The sequence below is a fragment of the Haliotis cracherodii genome, unplaced genomic scaffold (genome assembly GCF_022045235.1).
Source record: "Haliotis cracherodii isolate W230 unplaced genomic scaffold, xgHalCrac1.p SCAF_17, whole genome shotgun sequence".
NCBI classification, from domain to species: domain Eukaryota; kingdom Metazoa; phylum Mollusca; class Gastropoda; order Lepetellida; family Haliotidae; genus Haliotis; species Haliotis cracherodii.
In genome coordinates this window covers 26,594,065-26,619,527 of record NW_027266272.1, presented here as the reverse complement: position 1 = coordinate 26,619,527, position 25,463 = coordinate 26,594,065, and the positions used below count along the sequence as shown (strand labels likewise).

The 25,463-nt window shown below is 42.6% G+C and overlaps 1 protein-coding gene across 1 annotated transcript; it reads left to right on the top strand.

Annotated features, from left to right (window-relative positions):
* The first annotated feature begins 7,457 nt into the window (after window positions 1-7,457).
* On the top strand, window positions 7,458-19,443 carry LOC139464568 (NXPE family member 4-like). Its single transcript, XM_071246088.1, has 4 exons — window positions 7,458-7,558; window positions 15,207-15,893; window positions 17,399-17,457; window positions 18,656-19,443. Exons 1-4 carry the CDS (start codon window positions 7,458-7,460, stop codon window positions 19,441-19,443), a joined length of 1,635 nt encoding a protein of 544 aa, XP_071102189.1.
* The last annotated feature ends 6,020 nt before the right edge of the window (window positions 19,444-25,463 follow it).

Below are 25,463 nucleotides of genomic sequence, written 5' to 3'. Positions count from 1 at the left end.
GGAATATTGCTAAAAGCGGCGTTAAACCCTACTCCCTCATACTCTTGTCATCGTATCCCAATTGCGTGGATTGATGCTCATGATATTAATCACTGGATCGTCTTGTCCAGACTCGATTATTTACATACAGCTGGAATATTGCTGAATGCGGCTTTAAACAACAAACAAACCAACCTTGGATTGGTTGGTTGGTTGGTTGGTTGTTTAACTCCGCACTCAGCAATATCACAGCTACCAGTGATTAATATCATGAGCATCGATGCACACAATTGGGATCGATGTCATGCATCAACCAAGTCAGCGAGCCTGACCACCCGATCCCGTTAGTCGCCTTTCACGACAAGAAAAGTCGCCTTTGATGACATGTATCAACCAAGAGGCGACTAACGGGATCGGGTGGTCAGGCTCCTTGACTTGGTTGATACATGTCATCGATCCCAATTATGTGCATCGATGCTCATGATGGCAATCACTTGATTGAATGGTCCGCATTCGATTATTTATAGACCGGCGTCATAAAGCTTGCATATTGCTGAGTGCGGCGTTAAACAACAAACAATGAAACAATAATACTGAAGAGATTGACAAGTGTTTTTAAACGCTTGTATCAACGTGATGCCCCGTTTCACCTGACCCCATTGAGGTGTGATGGTTTGTTTGTTGTTTAACGCCGCACCCAGCAATATTCAGCAATATGACGGCGGTCTGTAAAATAATCGAGTCTGAACCAGACAATCAAGTGATGACATCATGAGCATCGATCAACGCAATTGTTTGTTGTTTAACGCCGCACTCAGCAATAGTCCAGCTATATGACGGCGGTCCGTAAATGATCACGTCTTGACCAGACAATCCAGTGATTAATATCATGAGCATCGATCCACGCAATTGGGATCGTTGACATGCATCAACCAAGTCAGCGAGCCTGACCACCTGATCCCGTTAGTCGCCTCTTACGACAAGCGTAGTCGTCTTTTACGGCAAGCATGGGTTGCTGAAAACCTAACTTGTTTGATAGGCATAACATAGAAGTTGACGGGTGACAAGGTAGACACAATTTTATGGATAACAACTTCTTTAATGCTGTAAAAAGCGACGTTTCGCTATGGATCCTTACCGTTGTAAAGCAGGACTGAATGAGGAGAGAGAGAGTTTTAGAGATTTTACGACCGCTTCAGCCATCGGTTATTTCGCAGTCGGGGCCAGACGGGTTAACAATAATAATGTGATAATGGGAAATAAGAAAAGTAATCGGCTGGCCCAAAAAACTGTAAATTAGGGGGGATAAAGAAGAAAGAAATACAGTAAAGGGGGGTAGAGTGGGATAAGAGAGCTAAGTGGGAGTGTGGTAAAGCTTTAAGAAACCTAGTCTATTGGGAACAAATAGTAAGATAGAGTTATAACTGGTATATAATCAGTTAAGCTGACATGCTAATGTAATACTATCTAATGAAAATGGAAGAAGAAAAAACAGTGGGGTGGGTGAGAAACCTGAAAGAGGGACAAAGTACAGAATATTTATAGTAGGTGGAGGATTAACGGTAGAGGATAACAGTAAAAAATAATTGCATACATGGGTGGAATAACATGAGTAAGTGTTGACAACAGAAGGATAATACTGTCACAACACGATGGACAGAGAACACATAGGTGCAAGCCAATAGGGACATGAAGCCAATTAAACAGGATTCGTGATTATTGCTTGATGAGTTCATAGTAGGCGGATGGGATGAAGAGTCCACCGTCATAACTCCCCGAAGACCTATTCTACCCCGGATCTTCACGGGTCTTCAAAGAACTGGTAGGTTGGTTGGTTTCTGACACAGGCGGAGGCACAATAAGTAGTTTTATCAGTGCCCTCTTCATAGCCCGTGACATGAGCAATGTACAAATTCAGGACTTTTCGGTTTGCGAGAGATATGTATGTTTGTTGTTTAACCCCGCACTCAGAAATATCCCAGCTATATGACGGCGGTCTGTAAATAATAGAGTCTGGAACAGTCAATCCAGTGATTGACATCATGAACATCGATCCACCCAATTGGGACATCTGTCGCTGCCGGTGTATCAGTGGACATGCCATGTTCAGATTGTCATGGAAACTGTTTGTACTGACAGTGCAGACAATAACTCTCCGACGTCTAAACACTCAGGTATGCATAGCTTAACTTAAAGCAGCAGCTTTCCTCCCACATTAAACCATTGTTTACTTACCAGCCGACCTATACTGTAGGGGAAAACAAAACAAAATTAATGGCTTTTTATTTCTCACGTACCGACAGGTAAGAAAAATCCCGTAAGAAAATCCGCAAAGCAAGTAAAAACAATGTGGCCTCGATCAGGTCGAATATATACAGAATACTAAACGAGCTTCTGAAACAAGTGAATAGTCCTGGTTTCTGACGAGTGAGTGTGTAAGGTTTTACGCCGCTTTTAGCAATATTCCAGCAATATCACGGCGGGGGACACCAGAAATGGGCTTCACACATTGTACCCATGTCGGGAATCGAACCCGGGTCTTCGGCGTGACGAGCGAACGCTTTAACCACTAGGCTACCCGACCGCCCTTGGTTTCTGACGAGCGTAAGCCGACATCTACACGAGTGAGTGAGTTAAAATTTAACGTCGCATCGGCATTATTTCAGCGCATTTACGCGATCCATATTTTATTCCAATTGAGTTAGAATAATACTTCAAAAAGTCAAGAGTTTATACTTATACATTTAATAACATATAACGGCCCACTTCAAGAATTCAGGGGTCCATTCCTCAAGGCTATCGCAGCACTTAAACAACCGTAACTCCCATATTTTAACATAGACCCACGACTGTCGTTGCGCTGCGGTCGCACGGTGGTGGAACAACAAAGTTTACAATCACGTCACAATGCCCGATGTCGTAAGTTGGGGAAATGTGTTGCAACATCCACAAACAAAACAACACAAAACGTCAGCCAAGCAGCATGGTTGCTGGGGTCGTCGTGTGTACATAAGCTCCTCGCAATGTCATTGAAAAAGCCCAGGGATGTTTGGAGTTTTCAATATTTGTTACTGAAACATGTTCCCGCAGTTCATAAGCACGCACTTTTGTCTTACACATAACAGCTGTATGTTTATGAAACGGGTGACCTCTTCACGGGCGAGTAATAAATTACCGTGGTGACACGAGCAACACACAGGAGGTAGCCATAGCGCTGACAAGGAACGCAAACATGAATCTGGGCCAGCAGACCTCGAGATATTGATATCGGCATTGACTTTCTGTCCTGGAAGCATGGATAAAAGATCATAAATACCTCTAAAACATATTTAAGTAGTAGTAGTAGTAGTAGTAGTAGTAGTAGTAGTAGTAGTAGAAGTAGTAGTGGTAGTAGTAGTAGTAGTAGTAGTAGTAAAATGTTTATTAAAGTGTCACACGCACAACATGTTCAATATAAAATCGATGCGTGTTAGACTTATGTGTATGGAGTGCGCCCAGCCACAAATTTGGTGAGTGAGTGAGTGAGTGAGTTGGGTTTAAGGCCGCTTTTAACAGTATTCCAGTTATATCGCGGGGTGTCAGCTTAACGGGGGAGGAAAGCCCGAAGTGATGCAGGTCTTAGACGTTTACCACTTCGGTGAAACCCACGAGCACGGGTATGGTGCAGAAAAACCTAGAAACTTCATCGGGGCGAACCGGGATTCGAACCCACAAACATAGGTTTCTGGCGTGCCCAAGAGACGCAACTCTGCACAGCGAACCGCGGCGCTTTAGACGAATGGGCCACACGTGCGCGTGGTACATTGATCAAGTCTTGAGACCACACGCCATACCTCTTTTGGCACGTCGCCGCAACCACGAGTTTTAGCATGATACGCCCGTGCCCACACTGCGAGAGCAACAAGAGACTTCCTCCAGCAGAATGGCATCAGAACCATACAGTGGCCTGCCCTCAGTCCCGATTTAAATCCCACTGAGCACCAGTGGGAGGAGATTCAAAGACGCCCAACCAAGGCCGACAACTGCAGCTGAACTGCGTCGACGTTCCTCAGAGTGTGGGCTCAAGTGCCTATGGCTTTCATCAACCACCTCATCCATTCCAAGTATCGACGTTGCACGGCAGTCATCAATGCACATGGCGGACACACGAGACACTGATTTGTGATGCCATTTTCTCGGAGACTAGTGTTGTGTTTCACTTTAAGAACATTTGACACTTTAATTTCAACCTTGATGATCAGTTTTGCCAAGTTTCACCTTTTTAATATGTCTCAAAGTATGTTTACAGTGTTTGGATAAATACAGTTTCTCATATATCTTTCTATGGTGACGTTTCATTTGCGGTTCAGTATACAATAAAAACAAAATATATCCATACATCTTATGCGAGAGGTGGGAAATTAAGCTACAAGTTTAGAAGACTCACAGGAAACAATAACAAACTCATCGATTCAACAAAGAAAGAGAAAGAAGGGGTAGAATTAGTAATTATAAGAATATCGGCGGAGAAATTATCAACACTTGGTCGTCTATTCGGGTGGATTTATTGTATGAATCGGAAAATATTTTTTCAAAACATTTAAGGTCACTTTATCGGGGAGAGTGCTAAAAGTGAGTATCTTATCGTAAATAAGACCCTGTTTGATTTGGAAAAATATGTTCAGGTTGCATGAGTTTATATTCACCCTACGGGATCAACATTATATTATTGTTCCTCAATTATGTTTGTTGATGAACTCAGCAATAATCCAGCTATATGACGGTGGTCTGTAAATCATCGATTCTGGAACAGACAATCCAGTGATTGACATGCTCACCCACCTTCAACATGACATGAAAATAAGACAAGGTGTGGTATTTAGCATATGGATATAGACATATATGGTAAATATTAACGTAAACGTTTTTAGTAGTCGCATCTTTAACCCCAAAGAATATGGTTGGAGGAGAATACGTGGTTAATGTCCACTTTTTATTATGGCTTTTTACATGTTGTATCAAATATGCGTGTAAACTGATAATAGCAGATTCCCCGTATACAAAATGGTAGTCAAAGTACTTAGTTATCGGAACTTGTTTGTGACCCGTGATGATGCGGTGTAGAATAGGTCTTCAGCAACCCATGCTTGCCGTAAAAGGCGACTATGCTCGTCGTAAGAGGCGACTAACGGGATCGGGTGGTCAGGCTCGCTGATTTGGTTGAAGTATGTCATCGATCCCAATTGCGTAGATCGATGCTCGTGATGTCAATCACTGGATAGTCTGGTTCATATTCGATTATTTACAGACCGCTGTCATACAGCTGGAATATTTCTGAGTGCGGCGTTAAACAACAAACCAACCAACTTTATGATTAGAATTTGTTTGTAGATACATTTTTTAAGCTACACACTGTTTATATTGCGAATCACTTTTCTCTTGAGCGCTACACAAAGACAGTGATACAGGTATGCTGTTGCAATCTCACTGTAGTTTACGGGGAGTTATGTATCAAGACAACAAGAGTATAACAAGGGTTATGCAAGGCATTTAATCTGGGACAGGTAGAGGTAGAGGAGTATCATCTTCTTTTTATATTTCCATCCATTTAGAGAATAATGTCTTCAAATGAAACAGCAATTAAAATGTTATGCTATGCAATGCATGGGGAAAAGTCTTTAACGCGAAAAACATGCTCATGTAATAAAAATTTACCAGTTTGTATTAGGTGGGTTTTTTTAATATCCCAATGCCGCACACACACAAACACATCCTACACTCATTTCACCCTCCAAGGATACAATGTTTTGTTTTGTTTTGTTTGTTGTTTAACGCCGCTCGCAGAAATATTCCAGCTATATGACGGCGGTCTGTAGTAAATAATCGAGTCTGGACCAGACAGTGAAGTGATTGACATCATGAGGATTCATCCACGCGATTGCGATACGATCGATGACATGCATCAACAAAGTCAGCGAGCTTGACCACCCGATCCCGTTAGTCGCGTCTTACGGCAAGCATGTGCTATTCACCGGTCTTCATCGTTCTTCCATCAGTGACGTGGAGCAGAAAGCGACTTTCGTCTGATCATGGATCAAGTTCTCAGATTCCAGTTCTGTCGCGCAATACACCATGCTGAACGAGCAGGTTTGTGGTGATCTCTCAACAAGGGATGCTGAAACGTCTGGTGCTGAAACGACGATTGGGCAACGACAGCTGTTTCAGACGAGTACTTGTTAAAAAGTGTTCTCTGGGTATGAGACAAAGAAGGTCCCTGTCTTCGCGATGTGTCGTCACAGGTGGTCTTCCGGATCTGGGACGGTCCTATACATCACCGGTCTGAGCATGTTTCTCGCCTGAACGGCTTACGACAGTGTGATGATACCCCAAATTCCGACCAATGGCATTACAAGACATTCCTGCGTTATGCATGCCGATTATTTGCCATGTTGTGGCGTTTGATAATCGCCTTCGTGCCATGGTCACACAATGTCATGGAATAACTGTTTAAACCGAGCTTAAGAAAGCAATTTTAACGTTTGGATATACTGCTTTTAGAGATACTCGAGGGTAGCATGCTGCACGGGCATACCATCCATGTCACGTAAGCTTTCGTCACACATGACTGATTACATCTCGAGAAAACATAATTCTTCCCGTAATAAAAATTATCTTTCATGACTGTTACAAATATTGAGACCAAACAAAAATTAAATATATTAGGGTGTTTTTAATATTTTTCTTTGTGTAAATATTGATTGATTACTGGTCTTAGTGTTTGACTTTTGATCTTCAAAGATAAATATGGAAAGCTGAATTGGCAATCATTATATGTCCCCCACAACGTTCGATTACAGCAGCACTAAACTGCGTTCTCTCGATTGCAAGGACTTTGTCGCCACAGTGTTCTGTACAATCTGAGGAAGTATTTGTCTCTCAAGGCTGGTTGGTTGGTTGGTTGTTTTACGCCGCACTCAGCAATATACCAGCTATATGACGGCGGTCTGTAAATAATCGAGTCTGGACCAGATAATCAAGTAATTGATATCATGAGCATCGATCCACGCAATGGGGATCGTTGACATGCTTCAACCAAGTCAGCGAGTCTGACCACCCGATCCCGTTAGTCGCCTCTTACGACAAGCATAGTCGCCTTTTACGGCAAGCATGGGTTGCTGAAGACCTATTCTAACCCGGATATACACGGGTTCTCAAGGCTGGATTAAACCACGTGGTTACTCAAGGCTGGGTGTGGGTTGAAATGTAAACACACAGGGTACCCCCCGGGATGTATTGGTTTTATGATCAGTTTCAACCAAAACTCGGTGGCGTGTTATAGCCCGCAATGAGGTCACGCAGCTCTCACTCGATCAAATGGGGTAGCGTATTTGAACAAATTCGTAAACGCTGATAGCGCTCAGTGGAACACGAATTGGCCTCTCGTGTCGCAATGATAGACCTTTCGTGTCGCAATAGACGATCAGACCTACACATCCACCATGCTGAGAAGAAGGAAGGTGACGTCCATTGTGGTTCCCTTTTTTCTCTTGGTCGGAGCTTTTATTTTCTGGCAGGCGAAAAAATGGCCAAACAAATATGGGTAAGATTTTCAAGAATATATTTTAACTCAGTTAGGGAATATTTCTCTCTCCAAAACATAACAACTTTCGGCAAACGGATGTTTAAGCCTTCACAAAACCTAAAACCTAATCACGATCATTAAGTGATACTTTAAAATTGTTTGTTTGTTTCTTGTTTAGAGCGGCACTCTGCAATATTCCAGCTATGACATTATTGTTTCTTTGTTGCCTCACGACCGCCTCCGTGGTCTTGTGGTAGAGGGTTCGATCCCCGGCCGCGTCATACCAAAAGACGTTAAAAGATGGTACTTGTTATTACCATGTCTGGCGCCAGCTCGGCATTCAGGGGCTAAAACAAGGACTGGTCGGCTCGGAGTCAGTACACTGTGTCTGAGTGGGGTATTCGTTTTAAAACTGCGGCATGGTATTTCAGTGAGCTAGCACTAGAAAACAGTCCGGACTAGTACAAGCAGCTACACACACGTGCATGCACGTCGTTATATAAGTGCAATAATCCTGGACGCGACTTTAAACCGAATTTCACCTCACCTCACCTTGTTGCCTCACGCAAAAGCGTCGGCGGCCATAACAGACCAGACTATCAAATTAAGTGATGGACCACACAGAAAATCATGTGACACGACAGTATATTTACTGATATCTGTTAATTTCTGATAACTGACGTATGTTGTGTACAAGTTTTGAGATTCTACTGCTTGTGAGTAAAGAAAATATTTAAGAAATATTTCCGTTTTGCAACGCAGAGAGGGCATGTCTCGGACCAAACATTTCTTTTGTAGTTGACTCAGTATAATTGTATTCTCAACGGTGTAACTTTCAAATGTCATACTATTATTCTTGGACAGGTTCGTATGTTTCTAAACAGATGACGCTCAGCTATTGTAGTAAAGGGCGACGGTCAGTCTGAAGGGAGCGTGTTCACGTACACGTAGGTCAGTAATTCAATCTAATAGCAAACACCCGTCACACCATTGTAGATAACATGCAGTGTTCCCATGGTTACAGTGGTGTATGTGTAGAGCGCCTATTCTAACGGGTACTTATTCTGACCTTTTGAACTATTCACTGGGAAGATCAATATCCAGATAGTTTACTGTAAGTAGGCCTCCGGTTAATATATAATCAATACTTGACCTGCATATCTATAAATATTATCTTACATGCATGTTCATGAATTAATAGATATGTTACATGCATATGAATGCTTGTAAGAAGCGTCTAACGGGATCAGGGTGGTCAGGCTCGCTGACTAGGCTCATGCAAGTCATTGTATCCCAATTCCGTGGATCGATGCTCATGATTTCAATCACTGGATTGTCGGGTCCAGACTCGATTATTCACAGACCGCCGTCATATAGCTCAAATATTGCCAAGTGCGGCGTTAAACAACAAACAAACGAAACCTAAATAAGGTGCACAATTAAAAACAAAAAAGAATGTAATTGTGTTAATGATATTTCTCTACTTACTTGAAAAGGGGTGTTAGAACCTGCACCGAACGCATATTGTCGGATATTGTTGTTTAAATTTTATGTATTTAAATTAAACATCGTTAGTCTGAATGTTTCTAATGGCATATTGGTTAAACTAACACAAACTCTGACCGATTTTGTAAATCTTTTTCCAAACGAAACACGAATCTAAGAATTTAATTTTGAAATAGTTAAATTCCAAATATATTTTACAGGAAAAGTGTTTTTCAATTAACACAATTAAGTATTCGTCAATAAAGAAACCCACGCTTGCCGTAAAAGGCGACTATGCTTGTCATAAGAGGCGACTAACGGGATCGGGTGGTCAGGCTCGCCGACTTGGTTGATGCTTGTCATCGATCCCAATTGTTTGATCGATGCTCATGATATTTATCACTGTATTGTCTGGTCCAGACTCGATTATTTACAGACCGCCGTCATGTAGCTGCAATATTGGTGAGTGCGGCGTTAAACAACAAACAAACAAGCGTAGTAAAAAGGCCAGCCAGACCCGCTCTCTGCCAAGAAGCGTTCGGGATGGGCCAGGTAGATTGACCCTCTCGGCCACACTGAAAGCAACACAAATAAGCGCAGAGGAATAGCCATGAATAAACAATGCAGTCAAGTACACGTTTGATGTAGACAGGTATATATGATCTAAAGGACTGCGAAGCTGTTTGATTAAATCTTGACTCATGCCATTGGCTGCTGCTGATCTGTGTGATCTGAGTGTCCCCACCGGTTGGACGGACATGTAAATAACTCTTGATAACTGTGACGGGGCACCTAGGATTATGTGGAATAGTTGCGAGGGTGATGGAAACCCTGTTTTGAAGCCTACCGCCTTTGGGGTGCCTTTGGCTGAATGTTATCTGCCCTCGCCCTGCTTGTAATACTTTGTCCTTCATGGCAATGCTAACTGTCTTGGTTTACTTTGGGTCAGCTCACCCGCTCTGTAAAACCCAAAGAAAGCAGCGCAGAACACGCCTGTATAATGTTTTGTTTCAAAAGCTGACATGCAAATAAATGGTAAACTTGAATAATGTCTCGGAGCAAATAAACTGTCATTGGTTTGCGAGGCTCATTGTGGCGCTTGCCGTTACTCATACTAGATATGTTTTGTTTGTTTGTTTGTTGTTTAACGCCGCACTCAGCAACTTTCGAGCTAAATAACGCTGGTCTGTAAATAATTGAGTCTGGAACAAACATTCCAGTGATTGATATCATGAGCATCGATCCACGTTATTGGTATAGACTGACATGCACCAACCAAGCAGCGAACCTGATCACCTGATACCGTTAGTTGCCTCAGAAAAATCATGGTTAGCTGAAGACCAATTTTAGACATGCCAGATATGAGTGAGTGAGTGAGTGAGTTGGGTTTAACGCCGCTTTTAACAGTATTCCAGTTATATCGCGGCGTGTCAGCTTAATGTGGGAGGAAAGCCCGAAGTGATGCATGTCTCAGACGTTTACCACTTCGGTGAAACCCACGAGCACGGGTATGGTGCTGACAAACCTAGAAACATAATCGGGGCGAACCGGGATTCGAACCCACAAACATAGGTTTCTGGCGTGCCCAAGGGACGCAACTCTGCACAGCGAATCGCGGCGCCTTAGACGACTGGACTACCCGTGCCCCCATACCAGATATGAGCTTACGCACCAAGAAATGATCGTTTCAGTTCAACATGCCCCTTAGCTGATGGTAGGACTACCCGAGAGATAGGTTCTTAACGTATAAATGGAGAATCCCTTCAAGGATGCAATGAAGTTGACAAGTTAATCAATTGGGAGTGAATTGTTCTGAAACCCTGCAGCAAAAAAGAATCCTTAAAACTATGTTGTGTCTTAGGCATAGCAAAGCCAGTTGCCATAGTTACAGAACTGCTTGATGATGATGTGAACTACTGCCTGGTTATCACAATTGGTCAAGTCCTTTGTCATGAGTGTGTCAATCCAGTGTTGTGGCCAATGATCGCTAGCCCCAAACCTGCACTGCCTGTTGCATCAGTGAAAAGATTCAATGTGGTATTGTCATCCGACTTGGCTTGCTGTAAGATTGAGATTCAGTTATAACAGGTGTTAAACTCCAGCAAGATAGACAGCTCTTCTTTCAACCCCTTTGTGAGACGTATGCGATGGAATGTAGATTTGAATGTGCACATTTGATCAACCTGCTAAAATCGTCGCCGTAATACTCAAGTTAGTTTACTGTCATTCGCTGACAGGTATTTATTCCATTTTAATCTGTGTATTATGTGTCAGTTCTCGTCTCGATACGGCTGAAATACTGCTGATGTGACGTTGAATCATAACTCACTCACTCACTCAACCTGCGACAGAAAGCCCGACCTATTGGATTTGGTTAGTTGGTTTGTTGTTTAACGCCACGCTCAGCAATACTCCAGCTATATGACGGCGGTCTGTAAATAATCGAGTCTGGACCAGACAATCCAGTGTTTGACATCATGAACATCGATCCTCGCAATGTGGGATCGATGACATGCATCAACCAAGTCAGCGAGCCTGTCCACCCGATCCCGTTAGTCGCCTCTTACGACAAGCATAGTCGCCTTTTACGGCAAGCATCGGTTGCTGAAGACCTATAATTCTACCCCGGATATACACGGGTTCTCAAGGCTGGATTAAATTACGTGGTTACTCAAGGCTGGATAAGACCACGTGGTTATACACAGCAGTTTCTACGTGCTCATGATTCTCGCCTCATATTAATCTGTTTTTTTGAAAATCATCTGAACCGGTTACAGTTGGGAGTGGGGTTCTTTTTAAGAAAACGATAATTTAACACTTCGAATTTGATTGTGGCTGATTGTTAGTGAGAAAACACTTCTCAGTGTGAGTGTGGGTGGAAATGTAAACACACGGGGTCCCTCCCTGGGATATAGCGGTTTTATGATCAGTTTCAACCAAAACTCGGTGGCGTGTTATCGCCCGCAATGAGGTCACGCAGCTCTCACTCGATCAAATGGGGTAGCGTATTTGAACACATTCGTAACTGTGACGCTGATAGCGCTCAGTGGAACACGAATTGACCTCTCGTGTTGCAATAGACCTTTCGTGTCGCAATAGACGATCAGACCCACACATCCACCATGCTGAGAAGAAGGAAGGTGACGTCCATTGTGGTTCCCTTTTTTCTCTTAATCGGAGCTTTTATTTTACTGCATGCGAAAAACTGGCCAAACAAATATGGGTAAGATTTTCAAGAATATATATCAGTTAGGGAATATTTCTCTCTCAAAAACGTAACAACTTTCGGCTAACGGATGTTTAAGCCTTCACAAAACCTAAAACCTAATCACGATCATTAAGTGATACTTTAAAATTGTTTGTTTGTTTCTTGTTTAGAGCGGCAATATTCCAGCTATGCCATTATTATTTCTTTGTTGCCTCACGACCGCCTCCGTGGTCTTGTGGTAGAGGGTTCGATCCCCGGCCGCGTCATACCAAAAGTGGGGCGGTCGGGTAGCCTAGTGGTTAAAGCGTTGGCTCGCCACGCCGAAGACCCGGGTTCGATTCCCGACATGGGTACAATGTGTGAAGCCCATTTTTGGTGTCCCCCGCCGTGATATTGCTGGAATATTGCTAAAAGCGGCGTTAAACCATACTCACTCATTCACTCACTTACTCACTCTCACCTCCTCAATGTTGTTATATGTATCCTAATTTGCATGCGCCACAATGTCAATTTACAGCCCCCAGAGTGAGTGAGTTTGGTTTTACGCCGCTTTTAGCAATATTTCCGCAATATCAAGGCGGGGGACACCAGAAATGGGCTTCACACATTGTACCAATGTCGGGAATGGAACCCGGGTCTTTCGCGTGACGAGCGAACGCCTTAACCACTAGGCTACCCGAGCGCCTCTGCAGCCCCAAGAACGCGATTAAGTACGATGAACCATCTTCTTCGGACCATAGTCCATTCCAAAGAATTGAAGCATTTGCAAGCTTACATGCAGGTTATTGCTGCAATCCTCCTGCTCATCCCCCAGTTAAGAAATCATCTAAGTAGTGCACAATCTCCTGGTTTGAAAGATGCTGCTGTATACACCACCGCAGAAAGGTACTGAAAGTTTCAAAAATGAAATTGAACAACCAAATGGTCAATATTTATTGACATAAAAGTTCAAAGTTCAAAATCTGCTAGGTGCACTGGAATAATGTGAAATGCTGATTTAACATCAAATTTGGAGGGCAAAGCACCTGGACCCTACTCTTGTGCAATTCTCACAGCTTAATCAAAACGGGCGTATGTGACTGAGCAAACCTGTGGAGAAATGTTGTAATTAATAGACTGTCCAGGGAGTACGAAAGGTGATGTATTAGTCTGAAGCCTCAGCAGATGGGGTAATCAACCTCTGCTTTTAAGGAACTAGGCCTATTGGAGACACCTGTATGTTCTGGAACGGAGTCCGCAGGAAAGGCCCGGTCATTCTTACCATGTCTGTCTCCTTTTTTATCCAGTTTTGCCAGTTTTGCCAGAACAATGTGCTTTGTATCTGGCCCTTTTTCTGACCTTTCGGAGTTGTCTGCTCACCTACAATGTATATATGCGAACGCCTTGGTACCTAAGTCGGACCCGTGAAGATCCGGGGTAGAATAGGTCTTCAGCAACCCATGCTTGCCGTAAAAGGCGACTATGCTTGTCATAAAAGGCGACTAACGGAATCGGGTGGTCAGGCTCGCTGACTTGGTTGAAGTATGTCATCGATCCCAATTGCGTGGATCAATGCTCATGATAGCAATGAGTGGATTGTCTGGTCCAGACTCGATTATTTACAGACCGCCGTTATATAGCTGGATTGTTGCTGAGTGCGGCGTTAAACAACAAACAAACAAACAAACAAACAAACAAATATTAGTGAAGTATCAGTCGCAAGTCGAAAGGTAGAGCCGAAATATAGACAATTGCTGTAAAAGCTTGTAGAAAAATGTTTGGACAGAACGTAACGGACGATGGTGATGACGAGAAAGAAAGTTTGATGACGTAATATGAAATAGAATTATGACGTAAAAGGCGGGAGATTGGAAGAGGAAATGATGGAACGGAGGTAAACAAAGAGGTGCAATATGGTTTCAATAAACCCATTTCGTGTGAAATTACACTAAATTGTATTTCTGTCATGCCTAGTCTATATCTTTCTGTTCACATTTTGTAGGTATTATTTTGGATGTTATTGGCATTTAAATTATCTTAAACTATCGACGTGTGTAGACGCTCAATTTTGGAATAAAAATATTTCATTACCAAAACTCATCCAAATAGCCCCTATGAACATAACATATTGTGGATGTTACACACCCACGTCTCGTATATCTAACATTAAGTAGATTATGGAGCATGTCATACGAATGTTTTCGAGACACGTTGCATGTGCATTTGTAATATATATTAAGGCAATTTTGGATACATCATTAATAACCGTGCTCCATACAATTTGGTATCAGTCGTCCAACAAGACGTTTTAGATGCGGCTGCACGTGGTCCTGTGCACAGTGCACAGGAGAAAAGTAAGCAACGTCGGACGAGAATAGTTGGATAGGTGACCGCGTTCGGCAGCTTTGCTCCTGAGAGTTTCTAGGGCTTCGCTCCTGTCCCATATGTTGTGTCTCCTTAGGCAAGTGACTTTGTTCGAAGTGTGCCTCTCAGCAGTGAATGGGTACCCGGCTGGATGATTGGTACTGTTAACCTCACAGGCAGCTTGGGTTGTATACTCACCAGGAAGCTGAGAATGATTGGGTTAATAATGTTAGCGCCTTGACCATGCATAATATGAGATCATAATCGTCTGAAATCTACATCTGTGGCTCAGCCGTGATACAACTGAAATACGACCCGTGAAGATTCCGGGGTAGATTAGGTTTTCAGCAACCCATGCTTGCCATAAAAGGCGACTATGCTTGTCGTAAGAGGCGACTAACGGGATCAGGTCGTCAGGCTCGTTGACTTGGTTGATGCATGTCATCGATCCCATTGGCGTGGATCGATGATCATGATATCAGTCACTGGATTGTCTGGTCCAGACTCCATTATTTACAGACCGCCGTCATATAGCTTGAATATTGCTGAGTGCGGCGTTAAACAAACAAACACACAACTGAAATACTGTTCAAAGCAACGTTAAACTCACTATCTCACTATTCGTTCCAGGTTGTTCCAAATGGAAGAGGTCGATTTCTCCCGACTTCACGTCAACTACGCAATCCGTCCAAAAGGAGAAAGGCTTTATTTAACCCAATCCGAAATGATGGGTGGATGGAACCAGTCCGACAAGGGAAAGTGTACAAGTGCAAAATCCTCCAAGATGACACTGTTGAATGATAAAGCTGTTTTTGTCATCGGCGACGAAATCCGTGTAAATATCGACACTTACGATTACCATGGAAACAAGAGACATATCGGAGGAGATTTCTTTCGACTTTGGATGGAGAACACAGAATTGGGAGCTGCCGTTGCTGGTCACGTGATCGACCATAACGACGGAAGCTATACTGGTGTGTTCCGTGCATTGTGGGAAGGCACGGCTTCCATTCGTTGCTTCGTTGAAAGAAGAAAAGAAGAAATTGCAATGTTTTATGACATTATGGAGAAGAAGCATGCATTGTGGGTGCCAAAGAGGGAGTTTGTTTCCAATGGTTTTGTCGAGAGTACGGAGTGTTCAATTAAACCTGACAAGTTCCAACGGTACTGTAATTATACGGATATGAACTATGGGTTCCCGTGGTTCTGCGCCAGGCCAAGACAGCCGGAGTTACAATGTGAGGACTGGAAGAACTCCTGGTCAGAAAATAAAGGATACCCCCCAGAGGATCCTCGCAAGAGAGGCATATACTATCTGTTAGTGAATGCTGTTTTACGCCTTATTATTATTATTATTATTATTATTATTATTATTATTAAGTTGTGTTTATTCGTTTGTTGTTTAACGATGCATATACTCCAGCTATTCCAGCGGTCCAAATATTCTAGTGTGGACCAGACAATCTAGTGATTGACATCATGAGCATCATACGTCGGCTCCACGGGTAGCACCCGATACTCCCACCAAGGGGAAACTTCATCTTTGTGCCTGTGTCAATGATTGCTTGTTGTTTCAAGCCGCACTCAGCAATAGTCCAGCTCTATGACGGCGGTCTAAAAATAATCGAGTCTTGGCCAAACAATCCAGTGATTGACATTGCAATGCGGTGACATGCATCAACTAAGTCTGTGAGTCTTGCAACCCGATCCCGTCAGTCCCCTTATACGGGAAGGATGGGTTGCTGAAGACATATTCTACCCCCCCCTACCCACCCACCCAGGCCTCTTCCAATGTTAGTAGTAGTTGTAGTTGCAGTGATATGATACTGATAATGGACATTTGTAAAGCGTCGACTCCATCCACTCACATCAGCTTAATATCAGTGGCTAATCCATCAGTGAGCCCTCAAATTTCATTCTCAACTCCCTGGTGAATATACAGCTCCCTCTCATCCTACTGGGCACCCATTCAATGCTGGTAAACCAGAGGCGTATATTGAACAAAGTCACTTGCCTAGGAAGACACTACATGTAAATGTAACATGAGTTTCAGGGTGGGGCAACTATATCTTCCAATTTGAGCAAGGACCCGTGAAGATCCAGGCTAGAATTGGTCTTTAGCAAACTATGGCGACTAACAGGATCAGTGGTCAGGTTCGCTGACTTAGTTGATGCATGTCACCGTGTCCAAATTTCGTAGATATATGCTCATGATGTTAGTCACTTGATTATCCTGTCCAGACTCTAATATTTACAGACCGCCGTCGAAAATGAAATATTGCGGCGTTAAACAACAAACAAACAAACTATCTGGGCAAGGGTAACGAGTCGGGAGCTGCATGAACAACGCAATCCAGGCTCAATAACTAAACAACATCCTATTTCAGAGACCCGTGAAGATCCGGGGTAGAATAGGTCTTCAACAACCCATGCTTGCCGTACAAGGTGACTATGCTTGTCGTAAAAGGCGACTAACGGGATCGGGTGGTCAGGCTCGCTGACTTGGTAGATGCATGTCATCGTATCCCAATGGCGTGGATCTATGATCATGATATTAATCACTGGATGGTCTGGTCCAGACTCGATTATTTACAGACCGCCGTCATATAGCTGGAATATTGCTGAGTGTGGCGTAAAACAACAAACCAAACCAAAACCAAAACTTAACATAATGGCAACCGGTAATGTATAAAACTACGTCCACCAGCCTTGGATGACCTGTAGGTTAGCCATGATGACCACAGACAACCAAACAATGTATTAACAAAACGATGATACCCTTCGACAAATTAGAATTGCAATGCTACAATTATATGTTATAGATCTGCCAAGGGAAACGACGATGATCTGCCGACACAGATTCAAATCACAATGTTTTATAGTAAGTATTCCGACCTTTCGTAAGATTGAGCTTGAATTATCCTATCATGTGTGGAATTGTCATATTTGCATAAAACAACCAACCAACCAAAAAGGACTTTCACTTTCACGTCATCGATAGTTACAAAATTAGTTTGTTATTCTCTGAATATTGACATGTACTGCTTATAGTTTCATTGCCTACATATTCAAGAACTGACTTTTATGTTTTGTGCCTTCTATTATACGTTTTTTTGCGTTTTGAAAAACGCCTATACAGATTAAAGTCAATTCTTATAAACAAATACGCCAAGGATAGGAACTTCACAAGCTGCTTATTTAATGATTAACACACTGAAGACTGTTGTCAAAAGTACGAAACCTGTCACATCGCTCTGCATAATAATGCAACACAAGCCCCGCCCATTCATCCTCCCTAGGCAAGGGAGTTAACTGACTAGTCCAGTTTCCACCCTTGCCGAACTAGGCTGGAATTCTGGCCTCGATCGTAGCGCCACCAGTGGTTCTTATGAGTTGTCCCTTCTGTGTCCATCCAAAAACCTCTTGACGCCGAGTTGTCGGTACACATGCTTTGCAAATCCTGCAATCGACCAAAATCTGCACGGCAGTTCGCGGATGTCTAACTGTTGGCGATTTTGATTGGACTATACATAGACCCGTTAGTCGAGCCAATAATATATAACTCCAAATTGCAAGGGTAAGCCGGCAAGGATGGAAACTGGACTTTTATAGTCAGCTAACTCCCTTGTCTCGGGAAGATACGCCCATTTTATTCGTAGCCAATTAGGAAACAGTAGTGTGTTAGAGGAAACTTAATCGCAAGACACGTTGCTAGGTTAGCCACTCAAATGCAATGGAATAAGTTTACAAATTATTTATTGTGCTATAATTTTATATACATATGACAATGTATTATGCTCTTTGATTCAAAATAGTTCAGTCTCCAGATATAAATAAGCCGTTTTGAACATATCTACATATAATAATGATGATAATTACAATAACTTTAAGTAATAAATACCTTATTAATGCAATTATGATACTTAACGTCATATGCCTTATCCCACCACGAGAACAAATTATATGTTACTTTCAATATGTTTCTACGAAGATTTTTATTAAATTTATCAGACCAGTAAGTATAATGTTTTGATCCATTTGACCAATACAAATTAGCGCATGATAAACACTTGCTTCAGAAAATACGTCAAAGGACTTGCAAGTACCCAGACCGACAACCCCGTGCAACAGACTTCCGCCGGAAATGACGTGGAAGATGGTGTCTCCCGTTGGTGTCTTCTTTGGTGGAACCTTTCAGCCAACTTTGTGTCTTGACAATTTGTCCTTGACACCAAAGACGTACCGCAGATGCTTGAAGAACAAGCGACTATGGCTGCCAGGGGACTCGACGAGTCAGCAGTTCAAGAGGAGTCTCCACTACACGCTCGGTATTCCTGATGTGAGCACTGGCCACAACCCTCAGCTTCTGACGGACAAGGAGGATAACTTTTCCGTGTCTTGGTATGCACACGAATTCCCTTTTTTTCACGGAAGTGAGCGATATGCACCTACAGTAAATAAACCGCAACATCTTCTTCTCGACAGTCTTTCAAACAACACGGAGGATATTGTCGTTCTGTACATACACGTCCATTTTAATTTGGTTCATCCTGATGTATATCGTGAACATATTCGTAAGACAGTCCGGTCAGTGAAGAAGCTTTTGTTACGTGCTCCAAATGTGACCCTCGCTGTCCGTGGTCCCCATGCGTATTACAGAAGTATGGCCCAGGAACTCGTGTCTTACTGGGGATTAATTTATTCAGATATACTCAGAGAAGAGTTCTCTCCCTTCGTTGACAGAGTTATCTACCTTGACTTTTGGGATTTGACGGTTGCAGTCGGACCGGGACATGTTCACCCAAGCATGACCGTTGTTCAGTCAATGGTGCATTACATGATGTCGTTGTTATGTCATAGAAATTAATTTATTATATCGTCAGTGTGAAAGATGTTGAAAAGTGATATTTTCATTGCAGTGAACATAACTCTTTGACGGAACTATGGTCATACAAGAGTTACCTCCTCTTAAATTGTCTCCCTTTATCGCAAGTGTCTTGCCTGTACAAAAACCGTTTTTAACGTCTTTTTGACGTTAGTTACACATTGACAAGGCAAAGGAATGACAGATGGTCATTTATGGAGTTAATATCTCCTCGTGCAGTTTGTTATTCTCTCGAAAAGGGGCGGTCGGGTAGCCTAGTGGTTAAAGCGTTCGCTCGTCACACCGAAGACCCGGGTTCGATTCCCGACATGGGTACAATGTGTGAAGCCCATTTCTGGTGTCCCCCGCCGTGATATTGCTGGAATATTGCTAAAAGCGGCGCAAAACCATACTCACTCACTCACTCACTCACTCACTATTCTCTCGAAAATCTTCGTTATTAACTGTAAATTTCTTAAACTCGAGACTGTTCGTTTGCATGGCGCCATTTTTGTTACTTGACCAGCGTGTATTCTTTCGCTTCCAACAGCGGTCTTGTAGTTTGTTTCAAGATATTTTTTTTATCTATATTTATGATACAGAATTTTCGTGCCCCTATATATTTTGTGTTATTTTTGTTTATATTTTTATGATTTTTCAAACACGAAACTACTTTCTTAGTCGCAATTACAAGGGGTGGTGAACCGTCCCGGTGTGTTAGGCAGGAAGAAGTTACGTTGCAAGGTTTTCCGTTAGTAATGAAATAATCAAATGATGATGAAGCATGTTTCTCTCATCTCGTGACGGGGAAAAGGAAATGATTTAATTCGACACATGATATATCCTCTATATACTGAATTATAATATTTTAGACATCTTTACCTAGAAGGGTATTATTGACATCCTGTTTGATATGTTTTACATACTGGAAGTCAGATGGATAGGGTTTGAAAGCAGTCTCGTAAAATATGTAAAATAGGATTTAGACATTATTATAAGTGATAAAGTAACAAATGATTTTCCACATACATACATTGTTAACATATTACACTTGGCCTCGTCGCTATATGGCTGGAATAATGCCGATGCGACGTTCAATTTTAACTCACTCACTCACTCACTCACTCACTCACTCACTCACTCACTCACATACATACATCCACGTCGCTATATGGCTGGAATAATGCCGATGCGACGTTAAATTTTAACTCACTCACTCACTCACTCACTCACTCACTCACTCACTCACTCACTTGTCGTTGGTGACCACGTATCTACGACAATGGTCATGGACAAGCGTGGATTGGACATGTTTCCGAGGGCAGTGTACATACTTGAGGAAAACGTGGGGAGGGTGTGGGGGCAAGTGCACTTGAAAAAGTGAAATAATTCGGGAAACAATTTACGTTTGTTCGCCAAATGTCAGTCAATATTTGCTATTGTCGTTCAAAACATGTCACCAAATTATTTAGTTATGTTTTTAATGCGTCAACATGATTTGTATAAATCACAAAGAAGGGGACGCCCATTGCACGCACGTCGTCCACCCATCCCGCAAACCACAAAATGACAGTATTCACAAGGTCAAGAACTTAATAAAATCCTATTCATCAAATTGTAAATACATCAATCTTATCCCTTATAATATGTTTATTGATTCCAAGGATGATATGAATAAAGTATAATATTTATACCGAGATTGGGTTTGTCACATATTTTATAAAGCGAGTGTCAACATGTTAAAATTTTAATTGCATAACCGTTCTGACGCTAACAATTACAGAGTTACGTCTTTTAGCTGTTGATAATGGTGATAATTACATGAATGCATCATTTTAATGGTGACACCGGTGTTCGCGAATAGGGTTAGCATGTCCTGTTCAAAGGGTTGCACCCGATACTCCCACCAAGGGGAAACTTCATCTTTGTGCCTGTGTTAAAGTTTGTTTGTCTGTTGTTAACGCCGCACTCAGCAATTGTCCAGCTCTATGACTGCTGTCTGTAAATAATCGATTTCGCTATTTTGCATTTTACTCCCAATGGAATGTGTTCAAATGACTGATTATGTACATGATGAAGTATGTACAAGGCACACCGACAGTGAGGAGTAATGCATTAACACAGGCAACTCGTGAACATCCGGGTAAGAAGGTCATCAGCAACCCGTGCTTGTCGGAAAAGGCGACTAACGGGATCGGGTGGTCAGGCTCGCTGACTTGGTAGATACATGTCATCGATCCCAATGGCGTGGATCGATGCTCATGATATAAATCACTGGATTGTCTGGTCCAGACTCGATTATTTTACAGACCACCGTCATATAGCTGGAATATTGTTGTTAGACAACAAATATACAAACAAAACAAGAAGTGAAATCCCAAATATACCATTTGTTTCTTTACTCTTGTTGACTAGAGGGGTAGAGATCTGGATATGCAACAAGTTCCAAACGTTTATTATGTTTTCCGTTCTTATCCTGCATCCCTTTGTATCTAGTTGTTGTCTCAAGACTAATAAAAGGTGAGCCCATGTAGACCGGTGGGGACACTGTATGACGTCATGTTAGGCGTGGCAATTAGCTGTGAGTCCATTAGACGGGTCAGGATCCTATGATCGTTGGTCCACAACCTGGATCAATAATTATGATAATCCGTGAGTCAGTATCCACCCATGCTCAAAGGTAAACGTGTAAGACCTGATCTTTCCTTTCACCTTAAGCTGACCCAATTCTGTTCAGTGTTAAGCAGTGTTAAAGCCCTAATCATTTACCAAATTGAAATTAATTTGCGTGATTTATCTAAAGTCAAATAGGAATATGATTTTGTAGTCCTGCACGTACCCATTGACAAGAAACTAGGTCTCCTACGTTTGTTTACCAAAGGCGTTATTTCCATTGAGGTCGATATCTGAACAAACATGCAGAAGATAAATGTCCAGACGGAACTCTTGCGAAATAGCTCTTTCATTTTAGCGACGGGGACACAAGTGGCTATGGCGTCTCAAGCGTTACTGTTCACTGTGAGGAAACGCGTTTGTTTTGCCTGCCAGAAACGAATGATCTTGGTTCGGAGTTCCCTAGGTTTATCATCATCGTGCTCGTTAATTGTACCAGAGTGGTAACTATAAACGTCCGATACCTGCATCACTTCGCTTTCGATTTCGTCTAAGGCGCCGGTATTACCTGAGCAGTCCTTTGGGAACACCAGAAACATATGATGATGGTTCGAATCCCGGTTCTCCCCGAATATGTATCCAGGTTAGTCAGCACCATACATGTGTTCGTGGATGCACCAATGTGGAAAACGTCTAAGACCTGCTTTGCTTTTCTACATATCAAGCTGATCACGCCTTGATATAACTAGAATGCTGTTCAAAGCGGCGTTAAACTCAACTCACTCACTCACTCGTTCACACACACGTGATATATCGCAAACTGTTCAAACAGGGTTATCGAAACTCAGCCACTCATTCACTTACTGGGGTAATCGATAGTCTGAAGTCAGAGTACAACCGATCTATCACCTCAGAGTGTATGTAAGATAATTAAAGTCTTCCGACGATGGTCTGGCACAGGTGGATTATATTTGTTGTATGAAGGCTTAACGGAGTGCTGTAATCACTTCTGGTGTTTCTGGTGTTACAAAGTTGTCATTAATCACAACCAATTTCCGAAACAAAAATCATGATCTGACGTTGAAAGGAAAATTTTAGAAAAAGTTTTCCGGGGCAGTTAGCTAAGTAGATTGTCCAGATCGATAAATCGTGTTAGTTCAATCTTCAACTTAACACATCAAAGAGGCGAGAGAAAATAGGTTGGTGAAAGTTGTTTGATAATGGTGTGAAATTAAAGGATTGGCAGTGGTGCCGCTTTTAAAGCATTTAATTTGCTGAGAAATTAACAGAAGATAGCTTGTAAACTGTTAACGGGGCTATATTTTTTCAGGGGTTGTTTCCTTGCCAGAGTAAAGGGATATTTACATGGTACAACTACGTTGTACGCGCTAAGTTGTACGAATGAAGCTGTGTACAATTCGGATCTCGGGAGATCTCTGACTAAAACTTTGGAAAATAGTGATTCACTACCTTACCGTTGGTACCCTGGTTGCCGTGTTAATTTTCGGTTTGTTGGTTTGGTTTGTCGTTTAACGCACTCAGCAATATTCCAGCTATATGACGGCGGTCTGTAAATAATCGAGTCTGGACCAGACAATCCAGTGATTAATATCATGAGCATCGATCCACGCAATGGGGATCGATGACATGCATCAACCAAGTCAGCGAGCCTGACCACCCGATCCCGTTAGTCGCCTCTTACGACAAGCATAGTCACCTTTTACGGCAAGCATGGTTGCTGAAGACCTATTCTAACCCGGAATCTTCACGGGTCGGACGCACATTATATTTTATAGGTTTTGTTATATGAACGTTGTGTGAGAATTGCGGTCGAACGTCACTGGGCCAACCTCAGTGTTGTATACAGAGTTGTATAGTATTTGATATTCTACACCATGATGTTTGTTTGTTGTTTGACGCCGCACTCAGAATAGGTCTTCAGCAACCCATGCTTGCCGTAAAAGGCGACTGTAGTTGTTGAAAGAGGCGACTAATGGGATCAGGTGGTCAGTGAATTGGTTGATGTATGTCATCGTATCCCGATTGCTTATATCGATGCTCATGATGTCAATCACTGGAATTGCCTGGTCCAGGCTCGATTATTTACAGACCGCCTTCATATAGCTGAAACATTGATGACAGCGGCTTGAAGCAACAAACAATACAATTCTTTTTGAGTCAAATGTACTCTGGAATCTGTTAGAACAGCTAGACAAATTTAGCATTGTATGGATCCTCTTAGATATTTGTTTGTTCGTTGTCCAACACAGCACTTAGGAGTAAGTGAGTTGGGTTTAACGCCGCTTAACAGTATTCCAGTTATATCACGGCGTGTCAGCTTAATGTGGGAGGAAAGCCCGAAGTGATGCATGTCTCAGACGTTTACCACTTCGGTGAAACCCACGAGCACGGATATGGTGCTGACAAACCGAGAAACATAATCGGGGCGAACCGGGATTCGAACCAACAATCATAGGTTTCTGGCGTGCCGGAGGGACGCAACTCTGCACAGCGAAAGGCGGCGCCTTAGACGACTGGGCCACCCGTGCCCCCATGTAAGGACAGAAAGTCAAAGCCGATATCAATATATCAATACAAAAGCGCCCCGTAACCACTTACCAACGAAACCTGAGTTCTGAGGTGACCACTCAGAAGCGAGACAATTGTGTACGATTCAACGAGGCATTGGATGGGAAGACACAGCTAACTACATGTAATTGGAGATTTTATGTGCGCTTTCCGTCATTACGTGTACTTCGCACACGGGCCGACCAGGCCATTTTGTGGGTTTGCCAAGGAGGATATGTCCGAAAAGGTGAGGCAACCTAGGGGGCGCTAGGGTTGTTTAGTTAACTTTTGAGAAATATGGAATTTGGAAGCTATGCCAGGGGTGGGGGAACTAAGAGAGGGTCTGATTGTGTGGTATTTGGTTTGTGTTTTTAGGTTTTTAGATTAAATGTGATTTTAATTTTTATAGGTTAGTATAAGTGGCCTGGTAAGCAAGTCTTAATTGGAAGGAGAGTTAGTGAGTTGGGTTTAACGCCACTTCTAACAGTATTCCAGTTTTATCGCGGCGTGTCAGCTTAATGTGTGAGAAAAACCCGAACTGATGCAGGTCTAAGACATTTACCACTTCCGTGAAACCCACGAGCACGGGTATGGTGCTGACAAACCTAGAAACATAATCGGGGCGAACCGGGATTCGAACCCATAATCATAGGTTTCTGGACACGGCGCCTTAGACGACTGGGCAACCGGTGACCCCTAATTAGAGTGAGTGAGTGAGTGTGTGAGTATGGTTTTACGCCGCTTTTAGTAATATTCCAGCAATATCACGGCTGGGGACACCAGAAATGGGCTTCACACATTGTACCTATGTCGGGAACGCTTTAACCACTAGGCTACCTGAC

Coding starts and splice junctions, on each gene's coding strand:
- LOC139464568 (XM_071246088.1), top strand. CDS start 7,458: ATGCTGAGAAGAAGGAAGGTGACGTCCATTGTGGTTCCCTTTTTTCTC. Junction 15,894..17,398: donor AAGAGAGGCATATACTATCT/GTTAGTGAATGC, acceptor TATATGTTATAG/ATCTGCCAAGGGAAACGACG. Junction 17,458..18,655: donor TCAAATCACAATGTTTTATA/GTAAGTATTCCG, acceptor CACTTGCTTCAG/AAAATACGTCAAAGGACTTG.